At 43.4% G+C, this 21,682-nt stretch overlaps 1 protein-coding gene across 1 annotated transcript in view; it reads right to left on the bottom strand.

The window, feature by feature from the left end:
- Nucleotides 1-21,682, bottom strand: part of ZMYM2 (zinc finger MYM-type containing 2) — a 151,350-nt gene that overhangs the window by 61,593 nt on the left and 68,075 nt on the right. Inside the window, exons 9-10 of the mRNA XM_074957983.1 lie at nt 16,805-16,921; nt 9,160-9,310 (exon numbers count right to left, since the gene is read on the bottom strand). Of these exons, the coding sequence (XP_074814084.1) occupies nt 9,160-9,310; nt 16,805-16,921 (268 nt within the window). The remainder of the gene's footprint in view (nt 1-9,159; nt 9,311-16,804; nt 16,922-21,682) is intronic.

Genomic DNA, 21,682 nt, shown 5'->3' with positions numbered 1-21,682 from the left:
GTTTCCATTTATCCGAACATCTGCTGGTAGAATCTTTCCTACTTTGATTGAGAATAGATTGCACCACTCTGGAACATGAACACACTACAACCGATGCCCATCCAAGCACCAAGCCCTGAGCTGCAACAGTTCCGGGTTAGGGTTCCTGAAGATGTCTGTGTGTTATGTCAGAAGGTCCAGAAATGTACAGATTCTTATGGGCGGACAAGATGAGAGTTTCAGTATATCCGTGAACCAGAACTGTTTTGGCAAGTTGGATGCAATAAGGAAGACTCAAGCTCTGTCATGACAAATTTTCCATAGAATCTATGGTAGTAATGGGATTGGAGGTAACACATATCCGAGGTGATCCCTCTATGGTAGCAGAAGGGCAACTCCCTTTGAGCCCTTGCCTAGAGCAACTCTGGAGCAGTACAGAGGGAGCTTCCTAGTCATCTGAGAGGTGAAAAGTTCCCACAATGGCATTCCGCACTGGATGAAGACCTCATCAGGAACCGAATCATGAATCTCCCATTTCTGGTCCACAGAAAAATGGCAAATATGCTTCTGAAAGGATTATTTGATGGCTGGTGGACCAAAGATTAAATGACTCCACACAAGGAGGGAGGAGGATCTCGTTTCCCTCTGATTGTTTGTGTAGAAGACAGTTGTCACATTGTCCAACATTATTTGGATATGCTGGGATCAGATGAATGGGAAAGAAGGAATTGCAGGCCCAACGCACAGCTCTCAGTTCTAGTAAATTGACATGCATCTTGGACTACCTAGGGGTATGATCATCTATATGAACTCCCCAACCTGAGAGGGAGGCATCAGTAACAATGGTTGTCTTCGGTGTCTGTGTGAGGAAAGGGATCCCCACTCTAACTTTCTTCGACTTTATCCACTGGACAAAAGCGTCTGGAACCTTAAACAGAGCGGTCATTTTGGCATTGATGTTGCCCCACTATGGTGAGTACACAGACAGAAACCAGGTTTTCAGACAACAAAGATGAAGCCTGAAAAATCGTTTCACATGTGTGCATGAGGCCACAAGGCCAAGGAGGGACAGGCATGTTCTGACTGATGTACAGGGCCTGAAGGTGACCTGGTTTATGAGAGCGCCCAGGGAATGGAATCTCTCAATAGATAGAAAGGCTCTTGTTGCAGTACAATCCAAGGTCATTTCTATGATGTTTGCGGCGCTAGTAGGGGGTCAATGTGGACTTCTCATAGCTGACACGAACTTCTAGAGAAGGACATAGGTGGAACAGAAATCAGGCTGACAACCAGACTTCCTCATATGATCTGCTCATTAGGAGCCAGTCATAGAGGTATGGGAAGATGGTGAACTCATTCCTTCTCATCCAAGCTGCCACCACTGAAAAAATATTTTGTAAAGACTCTGCACGCTGTAGCTAATACAAACAGAAGAACCCAGAATTGGTAATGGTCTTGACCAAAGAGGGACAAGAGGAACCTGAGGAACCTTCAGTGGGATGGGCAAATGTCTATGTGAAAGTATGCCAAGATAAGGCGGGTTTTATTGGTGAACTTCTACTGGTGAAAGAGTACAGCTTTCAAGCTGCACAAAGTATGTGTCTTTCATGTCAAAAGCCACCAACCATGTGCTCTCTTCCAGGCAGTGAATTATTGATGCCAATGTGATCATGCAGAATTTTAATTTTCGGATGTATATATTTAGTCAGTGCAGGCTTAGAATAGGCCTGCATCTCCTATTCTTTCCAAGAACTAAGAAGTATGGGGAGTAGAATCCTTCACCCTGATGTTGAGGTGGAACTTCTTCTTTCTCTACTGGGGAGCCATAGGAGTCCACTTCTTGAAAGAGAATTTCCTCATAAGACTGGTTCCTGAAAAGGAACTAGGAAGGGGGTTTGTGGGTAGGAGTTGACAGAAACACAATCAGACAGCCACAATTAATCATTTCCAGTACCCATCTGTTGGTTGCTAGGGTCCTCCACTTGCAGGCAAATTTGGTAAGGCAGCCATCAAAAAACTGAGAGGGGAGGATGATGTGGCATCAATAAAGAGACACAGTCTCAGCAGTCTCGTCAAAATAAATTCTTTGTTTGAGGGTTAGAATGAGGTGAGGCAGTGGATGTCGCAGGACTTGTGTGTCTGGGCCTGTGCATGCTCTGTCACTTATGTGGTGATTCCTGAGGGCGCTGGTAGTAAAAAAGTTGAGGGGGTTGTCTCACTCTGTATCCTTGCAATGCTGTCTCATAGAGGCAAGGGTATAAATGCCCAGAGAGTGAAAAGTTTTTTCTTGAGTCCTTGAGGGAGTGGAGAGGTTCATCCGTCTTCTCTTGGAACAAATTAACTGCATCTAAAGGCCGATCCTGAATGCTGCTCTGTACCTCCCCTGGGAAATCTGAGGATTGTAACCAGGAAGGTCATAGCCATCCCTCTGACCACAACATCTGCAGCATATACTGCAGCTTGGAGGGAAGTCTTGGCCACCAAATTTGCCCTCATCAATTAAGGAGTGGAAGTGGGCTCTAACTTCCTAAAGCAGCTTGTCTTTAAAATCTAAAAACTTCATATAGTTGTTAAAAATCATATTTAGCTAGATGAGCCTTGAAATTCAAAATCCTGAATTGGAGAGAGATGGACAAAGAGATCTTTCTTCCCAGGAGATTCAGCCATTTGGCACCCTTTTTTGAGGGAACCATTTTTGGGCGTTGCAGCCTGGATCTCTCAGTGGCTGCTTGTACCACCAAGGAGTTAGACAGTGGGTACGAGAACAGAAACTCTCCCCCCTTGGATGGAACAAAATAGTGCTTCTTGGCCCTCTTTAGGGTGGGAGCACAAGAAGCAGGAGCATGCCACATCATTTTTGCTGGATCCACGATGACCTCATTGATCAGGCGGGCACATTACTGGGGCCTGAGTACTGTAAAATGCCTCACAATCTATTCTGGAGCTCCTGAACTTCAAGTTGTATCTGCAGCTTGGACACCACCCTGTGCAGGTGGAGTTCCTGATATTGTCTGAATTCATCAGCCAGAGACCATGAAGATGGGGTAACTGCCTCATCAGGGGAGGATGATGAAATTGCTCCCAGAACCACTAGGTCCGGATCACCTTTGTCCTCCGAATACTCCAACTGGACTGCTTAGGGTTGGCCAGTAGATTGTACTTAAAGTTCATGTACCAATCCGGGATGCCCCACTAGTACCAGTATGAGGGATTAAATGGCACAAGGAACAGGACGACGAAACAGCAAGATTTTTTTGGTTTGGTTTAAAGATTTTAGATTAAACGGGTTCTACTACAAACTGAAATCTGAATCCTACTGTTTGCTCTACTTGGAGGAAGAGAATTCTAGGCAGGGTTTGCAAGATTAGGGTTAAATCTGATCACTGGATCAAAGGACCAATATGCCTCTAAATCCCAATGATCTAGTCTATGTCTCACAACCATATAGAAGCGCTGTAGCATGACTCCTGACAGACATTTAGTTTAATGTTTATTTTGATACCCTATTGTTCCATAGGTGGTGTGACATCATTCCAAATGCAGAGCTGCCCTTGGCTATCCAATGGGTAATCTCATCAATTTTGGCATTCTGTGACTCCCTAGGTAGCAAAACTTCTTCATAGACTTGAGAGGAGCATTGCAGATCTTAATTGGGTAGACGTGTCCATTCCCCAGCATAGGCTGGTGCTATACTTCAGATTTTTTTAGGCTGATTGTGAAACTAAAATGATTGACTGCACAAGTGAAGTGATCAGTTATAAACTGAACATCCTCAAGCGAGCAACCAGTGGACAGATTCTGGGTCGCCTCCCCAGGGCAGTGCCATCCACCACTGAATGATAATGAATACCTATCAAGACAGAAACTATAGCTTGAAAGGGACTTTCATAATCTATTTACGTGTAAAAATGATTTCCTGGTGACTTCTTTTTTCTTTGCAGGGCTGTTGTAACCCAGGTTGGTCCCAGGAGATGAGAGAGATAAGGTAGGTGAGGTAATACCTTTTACTGGATCAACTTCTGTTCATGGAAGAGGTACGAGCTTTCGAGCTTCATAGGGAAGAAAAGGAAGAGCTTTTTGAAGTTCAATGGCTTATACCTTCTGCCAACAGAAGTTGGTCCAGTCAAAGATATTACCTCACCTACCTTCTTTCAGAAGGCTGAACAACAGAGTGGATTGCTTCTTTTTGCTAACCAGAAGGATACACTATATTCTATATACATTTAAACAATTATGCATCTTAACTTACATTTATTCAGTTCTTAATTTTTATATATTTCTTATGTTAGATAATGGTGAATTATGCATTTAGCATTCACTGATTATTAATTTTTTACTTATGATTTGTGTCAAGCTTTATTTGGACGGAAATTCAAATTCAACTAAAAATGCACAAAAACAGCATTTAAATTTTTTTAAATGATTATTAAATAAAACTACAATACCTTAAATGTGTGAGATACATAAGAAAAAAGTTTATCAAAACATGTTTTGCAAAACAGGCTGCACTGCGGGGACAGGACGACTGTGAAGAAATTTGGCAGCATGTGACCTCCAGAAGAAGAAAGGGGAGCGTCCATGTACCAGCAACGCAGATCCAGGTAAGTAACCGTTTTCATGTTCTCTCCGCAGGTACCAATGCGAAGAGTGGACTAGATGATACATCTGAGGGAAGGGAACAGAAGGAGACTCCGCCGATTGGAAGGCATGAGATGCACTGTCCTAGGGTTGGGGGTTCCACGACAACCGCTCCCAAGAGAAGGAAGTGGATGGTGGTGGTCGGGGACTCTCTCCTCAGGGGGACTGAGTCATCTATGTGCCGCCCTGACCGGGAAAACCGAGAAGTCTGCTGCTTGCCAGGAGCAAGGATTCACGCTGTGACGGAGAGACTGCCGAGACTCATCAAGCCCTCAGATCGCTACCCCTTCCTGCTTCTCCACGTGGGCACCAATGATACTGTCAAGAATGACCTTGAGCAGATCACTGCAGACTACGTGGCTCTGGGAAGAAGGATAAAGGAGTTTGACGTGCAAGTGGTGTTCTCGTCCATCCTCCCCGTGGAAGGAAAAGGCCTGAGTAGAGACCATTGAATCGTGGAAGTCAATGAATGGCTACTCAGGTTTGGATTCTTTGACCATGGGATGGTGTTCCAAGAAGGAGAAGTGCTAGGCAGAGACGGGCTCCACCTAATGAAGAGAGGGAAGAGCATCTTCGCAAGCAGGCTGGCTAACCTAGTGAGGAGGGCTTTAAACTAGGTTCACCGGGGGAAGGAGACCAAAGCCCTGAGGTAAGTGGGGAAGTGGGATACTGGGAGGAAGCTCGAGCAGGAGCGCATGAGGGGGAGGGCGCCTGCCTCAAACTGAGAAAGAGGGAAGATCAGCGAGTTATCTCAAGTGCCTATACACAAATTCAAGAAGCCTGGGAAACAAGCAGGGAGAACTAGAAGTCCTGGCACAGTCAAGGAATTATGATGTGATTGGAATAACAGAGACTTAGTGGGATAACTCACATGAATGGAGTACTATTGTGGATGGATATAAACTGTTCAGAAAGGACAGGCAGGACAGAAAAGGTGGGGGAGTTGCATTGTATGTATGACTGCTCAGAGCTCAAGTATGAAACTGCAGAAAAACCTGAGAGTCTCTGGATTAAGTTTAGAAGTGTGAGCAACAAGGGTGATGTCGTGGTGGGAGTCTGCTATAGACCACCGGACCAGGGAGATGAGGTGGACGAGGCTTTCTTCCGGCAACTCACGGAAGTTAGTAGATCGCAGGCCCTGGTTCTCATGGGAGACTTCAATCACCGTGATACCTGCTGGGAGAGCAATACGGCGGTGCACAGACAATCCAGGAAGTTTTTGGAAAATGTAGGGGACAATTTCCTGGTGCAAGTGGTGGAGGAACCAACTAGGGGCAGAGCTCTTCTTGACCTGCTGCTCACAAACCGGGAAGAATTAGTAGGGGAAGCAAAAGTGGATGGGAACCTGGGAAGCAGTGACCATGAGATGGTCGAGTTCAGGATCCTGACACAGGGAAGAAAGGAGAGCAGCAGAATACGGACCCTGGACTTCAGAAAAGCAGACTTTGACTCCCTCAGGGAACTGATGGGCAGGATCCCCTGGGAGAATAACATGATGGGGAAAGGAGTCCAGGAGAGCTGGCTGTATTTTCAAGAATCCTTATTGAGGTTACAGGGACAAACCATCCCGATGTGTAGAAAGAATAGTAAATATGGCAGGCGACCAGCTTGGCTGAACAGTGAAATCCTTGCTGATCTTAATCACAAAAAAGAAGCTTACAAGAAGTGGAAGATTGGAAAAATGACCAGGGAAGAGTATAAAAATATTGCTCGGATATGCAGGAGTGAAATCAGGAAGGCCAAACCACAATTGGAGTTGCAGCTAGCAAGAGATGTTAAGAGTAACAAGAAGGGTTTCTTCAGGTATGTTGGCAACAAGAAGAAAGCCAAGGAAAGTGTGGGCCCCTTACTGAATGAGGGAGGCAACCTAGTGACAGAGGATGTGGAAAAAGCTAATGTACTCAGTGCTTTTTTTTCCCTCTGTCTTCACGAACAAGGTCAGCTCCCAGACTACTGCACTGGGCAGCACAGCATGGGGAGGAGGTGACCAGCCCTCTGTGGAGAAAGAAGTGGTTCGGGACTATTTAGAAAAGGTGGACGAGCACAAGTCCATGGGGCTGGATGCGCTGCATCCGAGAGTGCTAAAGGAGTTGGCGGATGTGATTGCAGAGCCATTGCCCATTATCTTTGAAAAGTCATGGCGATCGGGGGAAGTCCCGGACGACTGGAAAAAGGCTAATGTAGTGCCCATCTTTAAAAAAGGGAAGGAGGAGCATCTGGGGAACTACGGGCCAGTCAGCCTCACCTCAGTCCCTGGAAAAATCATGGAACAGGTCCTCAAGGAATCAATTCTGAAGCACTTAGAGGAGAGGAAAGTGATGAGGAACAGTCAGCATGGATTCACCAAGGGCAAGTCATGCCTGACTAATCTAATTGCCTTCTCTGACAAGGTAACTGGCTCTGTGGATGAGGGGAAAGCAGTGGACATGTTGTTCCCTGACTTTAGCAAAGCTTTTGACACTGTATCCCACAGTATTCTTGCCAGCAAGTTAAAGAAGTATGGGCTGAATGAATGGACTAGAAGGTGGATAGAAAATTGGCTAGATCGTTGGGCTCAACGGGTAGTGATCAATGGCTCCATGTCTAGTTGGCAGCCGGTATCAAGTGGAGTGCTCGAAGGGTCAGTCCTTGGGCCGGTTTTGTTCTATACCTTCATAAATGATCTGGAGGATGGTGTGGATTGCACCCTCAGCAAGTTTGCAGATGACACTAAACTGGGAGGAGAGGTAGATACGCTGGAGGGTAGGGATAGGATACAGAAGGCCCTAGACAAATTAGAGGATTGGGCCAAAAGAAATTTGATGAGGTTCAACAAGGACAAGTGCAGAGTCCTGCACTTAGGCTGGAAGAATCCCATGCACCGCTACAGACTAGGGACCGAATGGCTAGGCAGCAGCTCTGCAGAAAAGGACCTAGGGGTTACAGTGGACAAGAAGCTGGATATGAGTCAACAGTGTGCCCTTGTTGCCAAGAAGGCCAATGGCATTTTGGGATGTATAAGTAGGGGCATTGCCAGCAGATCGAGGGACGAGATTGTTCCCCTGTATTCGACATTGGTGAGGCCTCATCTGGAGTACTGTGTGCAGTTTTGGGCCCCATGCTGCAAGAAGGATGTGGAAAAATTGGAAAGCGTCCAGCGGAGGGCAATAAAAATGATTAGGGGATTGGAACACATGAGTTAGGAGAAGAGGCTGAGGGAACTGGGATTGTTTAGTCTGCAGAAGAGAAGAATGAGGGGGGATTTGATAGCTACTTTCAACTACCTGAAAGGGGGTTCCAAAGAGGATGGATCTAGACTGTTCTCAGTGGTAGCAGATGACAGAACAAGGAGCAATGGTCTCAAGTTGCAGTGGGGGAGGTTTAGGTTGGATATTAGGAAAAACTTTTTTACTAGGAGGGTAGTGAAACACTGGAATGCGTTACCTAGGGAGGTGGTGGAATCTCCTTCCTTGGAAGTTTTTAAGGTCAGGCTTGACAAAGCCCTGGCTGGGATGATTTAGTTGGGGATTGGTCCTGCTTTGAGCAGGGGGTTGGACTAGATGACCTCCTGAGGTCCCTTCCAACCCTGATATTCTATAATTCTAAACCAAATGACTTATTAAATAAAGAAAGTATCCTCTATAGTTAGCAAACTGAACTGACTGTTTCTGGCCACCATGTCCATCAAGATTTTATAACGAGTAGATCTCATCCTCTCACAGCTATATTTTATTCATAGACTGGAAGATGAAAACAAGATTTCCTGCTTTTTCAACACCCAATTGGTTTCTCAACTATGAATAAATGAGTCATCAAATTGAATTAGTTGAATAAACTGAAAGCAAGAAAATACTCTTTGCATCTGCAGAAGAGAACACTGCTGTCAAAAGCAGGTTCAGCACTTCAACAAATTCTGGTTCCAGGTTCATAGCCAGCGACTTCCATCAGTTCAGTGGTTTCACTTTCTTTAAAATTTAACAGCAAACATCTATTGCTTATATTGTTTTTTGTACTTAATTAACACAATGTTAATGGATCACAATAATTTTAGGCCTTGACATAGATTGTCAATTTCACATTTAGTTTTAAATAAATTTATTTTTTAAAAAGAAACTTGCATTTAATTTAAATAAAAAAGACCCATTTATTTATTTTTAAATCATCAAATTTTATCCACCCTGCTAAACAGAAAGTTGGTTCAGCCCCTGTGTATGGGTGTAGGCACAGCCACCCAGGTCTCAAAAAGCGACCTTTCTTGATGGAGAAGGGTGCAGAGCACTGAAGGGCTTTTAGAAAAAGTGTCTTGGCCCAGTTTTCTTCAACCTGAAATGAATATTGCAGAAACTCAACAGAATGGAATGCATGGGAGTATCTGAGGGCTTCAAGAGACCCACTCACCAGGAGGGGGGGGGACCCTGTTCCAGCTCAAATACTACTGAATAAGTTAGTATTTTATACATATTTTAATGTGAAAACTATCATCATCATAAAGCAAAGGTAAACAGACTACAGTAAAAATACAATAAATGAGATCAATACCATAAGAAAAGAAAAGAAACATACCTTCACTACAGAATGGTCTTTTGATACCAGAGAAATTCACCATTTCGTGCAGAGTTTTCTCCTCTTGGCAGTATTCACAGTATGTAACTATGCAGTGCAGTTTCTTATAATCATCAGAACAAGTTCTGCTGCAGAACTGGAATACTTTGTTCTAAACATAAAATAAAGTATAGAAAAGTATTAAGATTGGTATAGAGCAACTTTTACACAAGAATCTGCCTTTAATACACAAATGCTTAAAAAATATGGCATGAGCAAAGGTGCAAGTATATACAAGGTAGTGTGACCTCTACCAGTAAAGATAACAGCTTTTGATTAAACTGACACTCAATGCTACAGAAGTTATTTGTCATTAAGTATTTCACATGGAGAAAGTGACAACTGAGAAAGAATACATATTGGTGGATCTTAAAAAACAGTGCATTTCCTTTTGCTATTTTCCTCTTTTTCAATTTACAGACAAATTTCAAGATAGTCTAAGATCAGCTATAATCTCTAAAGCAGAGTAGTTGAATAGGAGATGAAGAGAACTGTGACCTACCTGTACTATAATTATTGTTCTTTGAGATGTGGATACAGACGTGAGGTCCACTCGTATGTGTGCAGCCAGTGCGCCGAAGCAATTTGCTTAGAAGTACCCATCGGGGCCGCACACATGCCCTCTGTCCCCGTCATAACCCACCCAGGGCTATTTAAGGTTGGCACCACTCTGACCCCACTCAGTTCCTTTGCACTGGAATCCAAGACTTCAGTATAGAGAGGACAATGGGTGGATCATGGAATACACGTCTTCACCCATATCTCAAAGAACAACAGTTACAGAACAGGTAGATAACCACTTTTTCTTTGAGTGGCTGCAGACATGTATTCCATCAAGATGACTCTCAAGCAGTAATGGAAGGAGATGGAGCTCGGAATCGTCTTAATAGCAACTACAGAACTGCCCTTCCAAAGTTTGTGTCTGATCAAGATTCAGTTTTAACAGTGTAGTGTTTGGTAAAAAGATGTATGGAAGACAAGCTAGCACCCCAACAAATATCTAATATGAAGTTACTGTAACTGGAGGTCTTCAAGATGTGTGGTCCCTATCTGTATCCCACACGTTGGTACACATGTACAACATATGCCTGAGTCCAGAAGTTTTTCCAAGCAATCTCCCCTTGTGCTCCTGATGAAGGGTATAAGGGGCAGTGCGAGTTGACACCGCTCCAGTTCCTCCTTTTACTGCAATATAATCAAGTCTGAAGTAGAGGGGAAGGAGGGCAGGCAGTTGAATATAGAAAGGGGCCACATATTTCAATTAACCTCCAGTTACAGTTAAGTAACCACCTCTTCTTCTTTGAGTGCTGGTCCCTATGGGTATTCCACACATGGGTGACTTGCAAGCAGTGATCAGAGTGGAGGAGGGTGCGCAGATGCTGGTAAAAAGAAAAGGAGTACTTGTGGCATCTTAGAGACTAACAAATTTATTTGAGCATAAGCTTTCATGAGCTACAGCTCACTTCATCGGACACATGTAGTGGAAAATACAGTGGGGAGATTTTATATACACAGAGAACATGAAACAATGGGTGTTACCATACAGACTGTAACAAGAGTGATCACTTAAGGTGAGCTATTATCAGCAGGAGAGCGTGGGGGGGACGGGACACACCTTTTGTAGTGATAATCAAGGTGGGCCATTTCCAGCAGTTGACAAGAACGTCTGAGGAACGGGGGGGGGGAAGGGGGGGGAGGGAGAGAGAGAGAAATAAACATGGGGAAATAGTTTTACTTTGTGTAATGACCCATCCACTCCCAGTCTCTATTCAAGCCTAAGTTAACTGTATCCAGTTTGCAAATTAATTCCAATTCAGCAGTCTGTCTCTCATTGGAGTTTGTTTTTGAAGTCTTTTTGTTGAAGAATTGCCACTTTTAGGTCTGTAATCGAGCGACCAAAGAGATTGATGCGTTCTCCGACTGGTTTTTGAATGTTATAATTCTTGATGTCTGATTTGTGTCCATTTATTCTTTCACGTAGAGACTGTCCAGTTTGACCAATGTACATGACAGAGGGGCATTGCTGACACATATCCCACTGGTAGATGTGCAGGTGAACGAGCCTCTGATAGTGTGGCTGATGTGATTAGGCCCTATGATGGTGTCCCCTGAATAGATGTGTGGACACAGTTGGCAATGGGCTTTGTTGCAAGGATAGGGTCCTGGGTTAGTGTCTTTGTTCTGTGGTGTGTAGTTGCTGGTGAGTATTTGCTTCAGGTTGGGGGGCTGTCTGTAAGCAAGGACTGGGCTGTCTCCCAAGATCTGTGAGAGTGATGGTTCGTCCTTCAGGATAGGTTGTAGATCCCTGACGATGCGTTGGAGAGGTTTTAGTTGGGGGCTGAAGGTAATGACTAGTGGCATTCTGTTATTTTCTTTGTTGGGCCTGTCCTGTAGTAGGTAACTTCTGGGTAACTCTTCTGGCTCTGTCAATCTGTTTCTTCACTTCAGCAGGTGGGTACTGTAGTTGTAAGAACGCTTGATAGAGATCTTGTAGTGTTTGTCTCTGTCTGAAGGGTGGCCCTGGGAGAATTGACAGGATGAGGTTGAAGTCCCACTGAAGCCTGGACTTGATGATGGGTGGGAAGTTTCTGATCAAGCCTTTCATAAAGAGTACCGTCATCAGATGCATGAAGATAGAGCACCTTCTTTCCCCTGGTGTAGGGATGCTAACTGTTGGTAGGTGTACACAAAGTGAACTAAGGGACATACCTCATGCTTTTAGGGCGAGGAAATAGTCAAGGATAATCAGAATGTCTACCCTGGTGAGGGAATGGTGGTGGCGGCACACCCAAGAGGAAAAGGTACATCATTTAGCTTGGTAGTATGTTCTTGAAGACTCTTTCCTGCTCTGGTTAAGGAGTACCTGGACTGAGGCAGAGTCTGAGCTTACTATGTCCAACACCCATCCAAACACCAAGCCGTGAGGTGGAGTGAGCTTGGGATGGGAAACCTGAGCCTCCCATGGTCTTGTGTCAGGAGAACCTGAAATGGGCTGATCCTGATGGGCAGGTGTGTGGACAGAACTGTCTTGGCCAACAGGGCATTAGGAGGAGGATGGTGGCTGCGTCTTGGCAAATCTTCCAGAGAACGTGTAGTCCGAGAGAAACGGCATATCAGAGGCTACCCATCCAGGGAAGCAGGAGAGTGTCGCCCTATGAGTCACTGCCTATGGCCACACTGGACCACTATTTGGGCATCTTTCTGTTCATCTGGGACGCAAACAGGTCCCATAGGGGAGTACCCCACTGCGCAAAGATGTTGGTCAGACCTGTGTAGTGTATTTCCCATTCATGATGTAGAGACTTCTGCTTAATCTGTCTGCTAGGGAGTTCTGAGCAGCTGGGAGGTATGCGGGCTGTATGGTAACCTGATTCCTGACACACCAGTGGCACAGTATGACTACCTCAAAGCAGGAGGGGGACAAGATCTCGCTCCTCCCTGTTAGTTTATATATACCATCATGGTGATATTGTCCGATAGGACTTGTAAGCAGAGGGAACGTATGAGGGGAAAGAAGGCCTTGCAGGCTAGGTGGACTGTTCCGAGTTCCAGCAAGTTTACATGCAGCCTAGTTTCCCATGGTGTCCACATCCCCTCGGCTGCATGGCACTCCAGGTGAGTACCCCATCCTGTAAGGGAGGCCCTTGGTATGGGAGAGCTGAAAGGGATCCCCACCATGACCTTGGCTGGGTTGGACCACCAACCAAGAAAGGCAAGAACTTCTGAGGGAACAGTGACTCAAGAGTCAATGTGGTCCCTGGTTGCCTGGTAGGTTGAGTGGACCCAGACTTGTAGGCACCACAAGTGGAGCCTGACAAAAAATGTCATATGTGCATGAGGCCATTGTACAACTAAGATTTCTAAACTACAGAATAACTATTTATAGCAAATATATACAGTAACTCTTCTAAAGATTACAAGAGCGAAGGGGAACAGGGTTCTGACTCAGGCCATGTGGTGATAAGCGGGAACTGGAGTGGTGTTGACCTGCACCACCCCTTATACCATCAGGTGAGAGCATAAGGGAAGATACTGTGCATGTGTGGGTCAATGGACACTGCTTGGAAAAACTTCCAGACTCAGGTGCATGGCGCATATGTGTACGCATGTTTGGAATACATAGAGGGACTAGCACTTGAAGAAAACACATTATTGAGAAACGTGACCAAAGTCACTTGGGCCCTCATCAAATGAGCCACCAGTCTCCAAGGAGATGTGGTCTGAGCAACGCCATTTGCTGTCATAATGCAGAAAGTAATTTAACTATGTGGAAACCTTTTGACCCTTCATCAGATCTGCAGAAGAGACAAAAAGTTGAGGTGATGCCTTAAATGATCTAATACCAATGTTCATCTCATATCCAAGGAATGAGGATGCTGTTCATTCACATCTGAGTGAGGCTTGGTGAAACTGACACCACTTTTGGATACAGAGGTTCTACTATTAAGGCTTGCAGTTCACTAACTCTCCTCATAGAAATTATAGCTTTTTATTTTTATTCCTGTCTTTTGGCAAAAGGGAGACAGAGCAAGTTGCTAGTGGCTCAAAATGGAGGACCCATGAGGGAAGCCAGTATAGTACTGAAGTCCCACAAGGCAATCATTTCTTCTACAGGTGGAAAGAGGAGGACAACACCTTTTAGAAAGATAGCTATCACGGACTTGGAAAATCCCAACTTCCCTTGCATCAGAGGATAAAGTGCTGAGCTCGAGCTGAGAGACAGATCTGAGGACCTAACTTGTAACAGGTAATCCAAAACTTCTTGAATATGTGCTAGCATCAGTTGAATTCCCCAAGCCAATGACCAAATTAGGTAAACCTGGGAGAAGGATTTCTCCTACAAAGTAGGACTTGCTGCACTGCTTGAGAACACTGTTCTTCCTCCTCATCTAACCATGCAGTACCCACGCGATTAGGTGCAGACTGCTTGGTGCTTGATCCCATATCTGACCATGGTGTTGTGTCAGTGGGTAAGGAATGAGGGGGAGAGATCTGGGAGGTCGAACCGACAGACTGTGAAGGTTAGAAAACCAGCACTGTCTCAGCCAAACTAGTGCAATGAGTATCACTCTGACATGATCCAACTTCAGTTTGAGAATAACATGAGGGACAAGTGGGATCTGGGGGAGTACATACATCAGGGCCAATACCCAATTCAAATGGAAGGCATTGGTTAATGAGCCAGACTGAGAACACCCCCCCACCCCCACCCCCCCGGAGTGCAAAATTGACTGCATTTCTTGGTGTCTTTCATCGCAAACAGGGCAACTGTCTGAATGCCCTATTCTTTGAAAGTGGATCTCAGCATATGGCCCTTCACAGACCACTGGTGACTTTGGGAGAAATTCCTGCAGAAATGATTGACCAACCGATTCGGTGAACCTGGTAAGTGTGCAACTGTGGGAATGTCGTCTTCCTCGATGCAAAAATGTCAAAACATCATGGCTTCCTGACAGAGCTGGTTGGAATCGACTCCTCCCTGCCTGTTCACATAGTACATTGTAATGGTATTGTCATTAAGTATGTGAATCACTGCACACCCTTGATCTAGTCCCAAAAGGCCAGGCACACATTGTCAATCACTCAAAGCTCCAGGACACAGATATGAAGGGAAGCTTCCTGTTCAGTTAATACACCCCTGTACTTTCAATGTCCCTAAATGCATCCTCCAACCTTTTGTGGAGGCATCAGTAACTATAGTACTGGTCACTGGAGGACAGGTGAAGGGAACACCTTTACATACATTGCTCTGATCTCCCCACCACTGTAAAGACTTCAGAATCACCACTGGCACTCGGACGTGCCTGTCTAAATTTGGGCAACAGACCAAATTCAGCTATGATTGAAGAAGACAAAAGGCACAACACCACACATTGGATTACGTAAGTGCCTGCAGCCACATGGCCTGAAGTTGAAAGGTGAGACTGCAGGTACAGACACAGGCAATGAATTGTTCAGTATCATTCATGCAGGAGAAAAGCCCTCCAACTCGTAGAGCCTAGTGGGCCCCGCTTAATTTGATTTTTTTGTTGACATTAATTTTGACTTTTCTTTGTTCAAAATCAGCCCCAGCCAGACGAAGAGATCCAACATTAACTCAATGAGACAGAGGACTTGGTCTTTGGACTTGTCCCTCGCTAGCCAGTCTTCCAGGTCCTGGAAGACGTGAATTCCCATCCTCCTGACAGGCCAAAGGGGATTACTGTATTACTGATAATGTTGGCCTACCACTATGAATCTCAGAAACTTTCTTTGGCTTAGGAAAATCTTCACATGGAAGTAGGCATCCAGAAGATTGAGGGCAACAAACCAGACATTCTGCTCTAATGTTGGGAGAACTGTAGCTAAGATTACTATATGGAATCTTATATTTTTGATGTACTTCTTGAGACCTCGGAGGTCCAGAATATGTCTCATCCCTTCATGGGGTTTGGGGATCAGGAAATAATGGGAGTAGAATCCCTTTCCCCAATGTTGAATGGGAACTTCCTCTACTGCTCCCAAAGTGCAGAGTCTCGATTTGCAGTAGAAGCACTGACTGATGAGAGGGTTCCCTGAAAAGGGACAAAGTTGGGGTGTGTGACAGGGGGGACAGACAGGAATTGGATGGCATAACCCAATCCTACCATGCTTAGAATCCATACATCTGTGGTTACTGTTTCCTGAACACTGTAGAAAAGGGACAAATCTGTCCCTAAATGGCAGGAAAGTGGTATGCAAGTTGACGACTGGTATGTTGACCTCCACAGGAAAGCCAATTTGACTGCTTGCCTAAAACTGATGGACTGCTTGCAAAAGGAACACTTCTCCTTAATATGCCCCTCTCCGAGGCACAATACGCACTGATAATGGGGACTGCTACTGCAGATAACTACTTCACAGGAGGAACAGTGCTGGAAACCTTGTGAAGGCATTGCTCCAGGCAAAAATCAACTATTTAACAATCTAACAATCTAACTCTAGGGGTCTACTACTAACAGTAATTACATATAAAAAAAACCACAGAGAAAACTCTCAGACAACAATATATGAGGTAAATACCTCATGAAATGCTCTAACTCAAGCCGTGGGTGATGACAAGGAACTGAGGAGGGTTAGGGCAGCACCACCTTCAAAAAGCCCTAGGAGCTACAAGAGGCCAAAAGCAGCATGCACCACACAATTGATATTACTAAGCAAAGTTCTCCAGCACTGGTACACACACACACCTGAGTGGAATACATGTCTGCAACTACTCAAAGAAGAAGCAGGCTTCAACCTCTACAGCTGAGGTAAGAAAAGCGAATTACCTTTTACTTTAAATTCTAGATCCTTTTTGCTATATATAATATGGTACTTGAGTACATGCACATGCACACACTCTCGCAAAACCTTTTGATTCTATCAGTAAAACACAAATTTAATTATAGGTTTAACATTATTAATACCCAATTTTTGCTAATTAAAACATTAAAAAGAAAAGTTATGCAAACTTTAAGGACTACCCCACTATTAAGAGGTACACATTTAAACATATATAGGTTACTTATGAAGGAGTTTTTAAACCTATTTGGCAAGTACACGTAACCACCCCATACTTCTGCTTCAGTATTATCAAGGAACTTACCTCCCACTCCAGTACTTCTGGCTTTGAACAAAAAGAACTTTTGCAATAATTGCATTTCAGTTGAATGTCACTTGGAGACACAAACTGACCATTGGTTGAAGACTGCACACTAAGAGTCTGAAAAATATAAAAACAATATACACATCACTGTAGAAACTATGTTCTACAAATTTACATTTTTCTTAATTAAAATATGTTTCATTAAAGTTACACTGTTAATGACAATATAGGTTTTTATATTATTGAATTCAGGAGCTTTCCTTGTAGAAGGCACAACAGATAACCCTTTCCACTTCTGATTGATTCTCCCCACCTCTCTCAATTGCTTACAGGTGTTTTCCCTCATCTTCACAATCTCCTACTCTTGCTCGTTATAATCCATTTGTTTCACCTATGATGATCTTCAGTCTTGTTTCTCCTACATTCTCATCTACTGTACTCAATGTTAAGGACCTCTTTAGGCTTCTCCTTGTGTGTATGCATAAAACTGAAGAGCACCCCCGCGCCCCATCACTGATCAGCTGACACAATTAATCAGTCATGTAGGTTGAAATAAACATAGTTTGATAGTTCTAGATGGGAATCATCATTTATATCAGAGGTTTTGTATGAAAGGAACTAGACAAAGCAATATTTATAAAGAACCCCCTTCCCCCCCGCCAAAAAACCAAGGCAGATTAACGCTACCCTGCCCTCAGGCAAAAGTCTGAGAATGGAGAAGCCATTTATCGTGTCTTAAATGGTCAAACTTGGGTTCTAGCAGATCAGATGAGGAAACAAATGCCAGAGTAGAAGGCCATCTACTGAGAATACCCTGCACCCCGTTTCCAGAAAAATCTGGGAATACACGCTGTGTCCCAACGGACTCAACTGCCATGGCAAGAAGAGGCACTCGCTCAGGTAACCAGATCTCACGCCATTTAGGGCTTTTAGATTAAAGGAGACATCTTGTATTGCATTTGGAAGTGTACAGGAAGCCAACATCACAGCTGAAGAACGGATGTAAAATATTCCCTGCAGTAAATACCACTTCGATGAAAAACTCCGTTCTATACCAGATGTCCATTGGTCTTATAGACCCATTATGGACATCAGCCTTTGCACATCACTAAATCAACCACCAATTAGATTGGCATATTCTCCGTGCTGTGGATATGCCAGAGTCTCAATCAAAGGTGATCACAGAAATCTGAAGAAATTTGAGATACCACTAGCTTCCCCACACCCACCTTCTTAATAGCCTTTCCAACAGGGAAACATTATAAACAGGACAAAAACAAGTTTGAAACTTTTATTTTATTTTTAAGTAGGGAACTAATCAAAGTTTGGGATAAGCTTTAACCTCAAACAATAATGGACTCATTACCACTGCTCAAGCTGATTTCAAAAATCATGCCGGTCCAGGGTTTAACACACATTTCTCAGGACAGCTCTCCTTGAAACTTGGAGTTCACAGATGTGCTTCACTGGCATAAAAATGTCACATCAAGTAACATACCAACATACACTGGTCTGGTGCAAGACCCAACTTTACACAAGTGCATCATTCAGGAGTTTGCATGAGTTTTCATTCTGGTGCACTAATGTAGGTGAGGCCTCAGAGTAAAACTGGCCTAACCTCAAACAGAAAAGATCATCTTTTGTTTCTTCAGACATCATTATAACATGAACCCAGTGCAACGTCCACAAACAGTACTCCATGCAAGCATTTCAGGGCCTCTGAATCTTCACACCTGTCACATTATGTCCTGCACAGATCTTTGCAGTATTATGTAATAGTTTTATTTAAACTTGATCACATTTTGGCTTGTTCTGTTGCCTGCTTTAAATGGTTCTATTCTGTACTGGGAGCTGTGCAAGTGCTATGAAGAGTATGATCTACAACTTGCTACATCCTCATACTTGCAGATGTCAGGACAAAGTCAGCAGCTCCCCCAGCACATTACTGGACTGGTGACCACAGTTTATTCTGATAAACAATCATGCCTTTGGGTGTTGGTGCTCAAGGAATAAAATAGTATGATTTTATTTAAGTTGAAGTTTTCTCGTTCTGCTGATTTTTTCCTTTGTCTTATTACTGAAAATCCTCTCTTGCATGTTTCCCTCCAGGATCGAAGAAGGAGTAGTCTGAGTCTAGAGAGAAGATCTCTCTCTGGGTCCTTCAACTCCCGATTCTGTTCCTCTCCCCACTAACCACTCCTCCACTAAGTGCAGGGGAGGCCCTAGGGAGTTGCACTGGGTCGGAAATGAGCAGGTACTAAGCAACATGCAGAGGGAGGTGGTTCCTTTTTATCAGAGCTTTGGAATATTGGAGATGTTGCTGAAACAGTTGACAGGCACTTGTGACAACCCCTAGGCCATAAAGTACATTAGAAATGGTGTGTCCCCATGACCACTGATTTTTTTTTAAAACAAAAATGACAATCACTAAAAAGGGAGGGCAAAGGAATTTTTTTTTAAATGTTATAGGTGATCTAAAAAACTGGTTATGTGGCTTTTTTGCTTCTTTTGATATATAAAAGTCCTGAAAGGATTTCATTTAATGTTCCCCTGCTCTTCTTTATATATCAGAAATTCAAGTCCTGTCTAGGCTGGAAGACTAATGACTGGACAAGTAACAAAATGGTTACATGACAAAAGTGAAAATTAAAGAGCTGAGAACAGAGGAGATTTTTAGTCAGAAAATTCAAAATTTGTTTTAATTAATATTTAAAGTTTAATGACTAATATTTTAGATAACGGAAATCGTTGTTTATGAGATTTAATATACACACATCTTCAATTAAAATACAGCTCACAACAAACACCACAGAGGTCTAGCAGAGATTGCCAGGGAAGACCAGAATTTACATTCCTAATATTTCTAAAATAAAGAACAAGCAAAGAAGAATTTTTTAAAATATCAAAATAATTCTTCTGGCCATTTATAATACCTCATTTGAGCTCATCTATAAGACCTCTACCCCACTCACAATTTTCTTCTTCTTTAAGGTTAACTTCTGCCATGTGTTTACAATTGATCGAGTTTACAATTGATTGATTATTGTTTTTTTCCCCTAACTCTGTCTATCCTTACATTGCAAGCTGCTCAAAGAGAACCTCCTTCTTGAATGTCTGGAAAGCGTCTAGCACATAGTGTATACTACACTTAGAATAAATAAAGCAGCAAAAAAAGGGCACAAGCCCATTTTAAAAAATTTCCAGGCACCTTTATGTTATTTTTTATTAATATTTTTATTAAAGTTGTATTTTAAATTACACATTTGTTCCCTTCTTTGTTGAGCTGTCATCTGAGCCAAGAATGGTCATGTTTCGTTGCAGCTGCTCGAGGGCTTTCCCTGAATACAGAGGACATAGGAAGTGCCAGGCACAGATGAGACCATCAGAGACCACAATCAGGCTTGCATCCAAGCAACTTAAATAGGTGACACAGCCAGTGCTCTGAGCTGTCAGACTGTCACTAAAGAGTGGAACAGGAACAGTCTGGGATTGCACTGGAAGAACTGAAGCACTAATACAATTGCTAAGCCCAGCACTTACATTCTACACTGGCACTGCAACTGGTGGAAGGTGACAAAGTGCTGAATAACATGGAAGTTAGAGTGGCTCTGAGCAAGGGCAGTTCAAATTGCAGTAGCAATTTTGCATATGGATGCATGTGTTACTGGGCTTCTAGGAGGTCCAAACAGTAGATAGCACACCAATTATTTCTGATTTTGACAAAGCTAAAATGAACCACCCAGAAAGAATCAAATTGTTCCAATCAGTGAAATAATGTAAACGGAAAAAAAAAAATCAGAGTACATAAAATGTGTCTGTTCCTTAGAAGAGCTAATTTATCAGTCACCCATCCACCCAGCATTGTTCTACAAACAAACCTCAACAACATTACAGCCAGTAGCATAGCTACTCCACTACTATCAGACTCATACCACGGATTTCCACCACCAGCATGCCACCCTCCCATCACACGCATTCCATGGCAGAGGATGAGAGAGAACAGCATACTACCTGGCCACCAACAAAATGGGCAACAAGCTGCAGGATATTCTACTTAAAGAAGTCTGAAACCCACTAGATCCAGCACTCTCTAGGCACACTAGAAAACAGATGTCGAGACATGACGAAAGATAAGACTATTTAAGAAAGGCACTTTGCTCCCATTCAGGACTGATGCTACTGGCAAGATGACCTTGCAAGCTCATACTGCAGCACCACATCTTCACAGAGAAGGAATTTCCAGCCTCAGTTTCCTTAAATCTCAAGTCAGACACCATAAAAAAAAAATCTTCAGTTGTCTCAGTGGACTTAATGGCAGCACAATGTTGGATGGAGACATTAATATGACGAGTATGTTTAGGATATATGGAAAGGCCTCAGACATTCTTGCATAGTGTTTCACCAGCAACCACCTATGGAACAGCCGCCTTAGGTAAACATGCCTGGTCTTCTCTCAGTCACAAGGACGAATGCTTACACTCAACTGCTCAAGGAAAGGAGAACAGTATTTATGTATTAGCATAAATGCCATAGCATATACCTCAAGTGAACTGTTCAAATGCTTTTAATGTGTTACCAAGTAATTTTTATTTGGAAATGAAAGGATTATTCAAGAGAAGATATATTATCAGAGTGGGAAACATAGCAACCTACTTTAAGAGTAGAGTGAAATATAAGATTGTGGATCAAAGGGATTTGATCAAAGTATCACCTTGCATTTTCTCTCTTAACGGTGCAGAACCATCCATGACCAGTAGAAATAAAAATCACTTGTGGAACCCTATATTCACTCCTTTCTGCAAAACTTTCAGCCCTTTACGATTAAAAACAAACCATACAGAGTGGCTGGATGACAAATTGTTGGGTAATAGTTAATAC

This window comes from Natator depressus, chromosome 1 (genome assembly GCF_965152275.1).
Source record: "Natator depressus isolate rNatDep1 chromosome 1, rNatDep2.hap1, whole genome shotgun sequence".
Classification (NCBI taxonomy): Eukaryota; Metazoa; Chordata; order Testudines; family Cheloniidae; genus Natator; species Natator depressus.
Note: the sequence above shows the minus strand (reverse complement) of the source record. Positions and strands in the feature narration are given on the sequence as shown.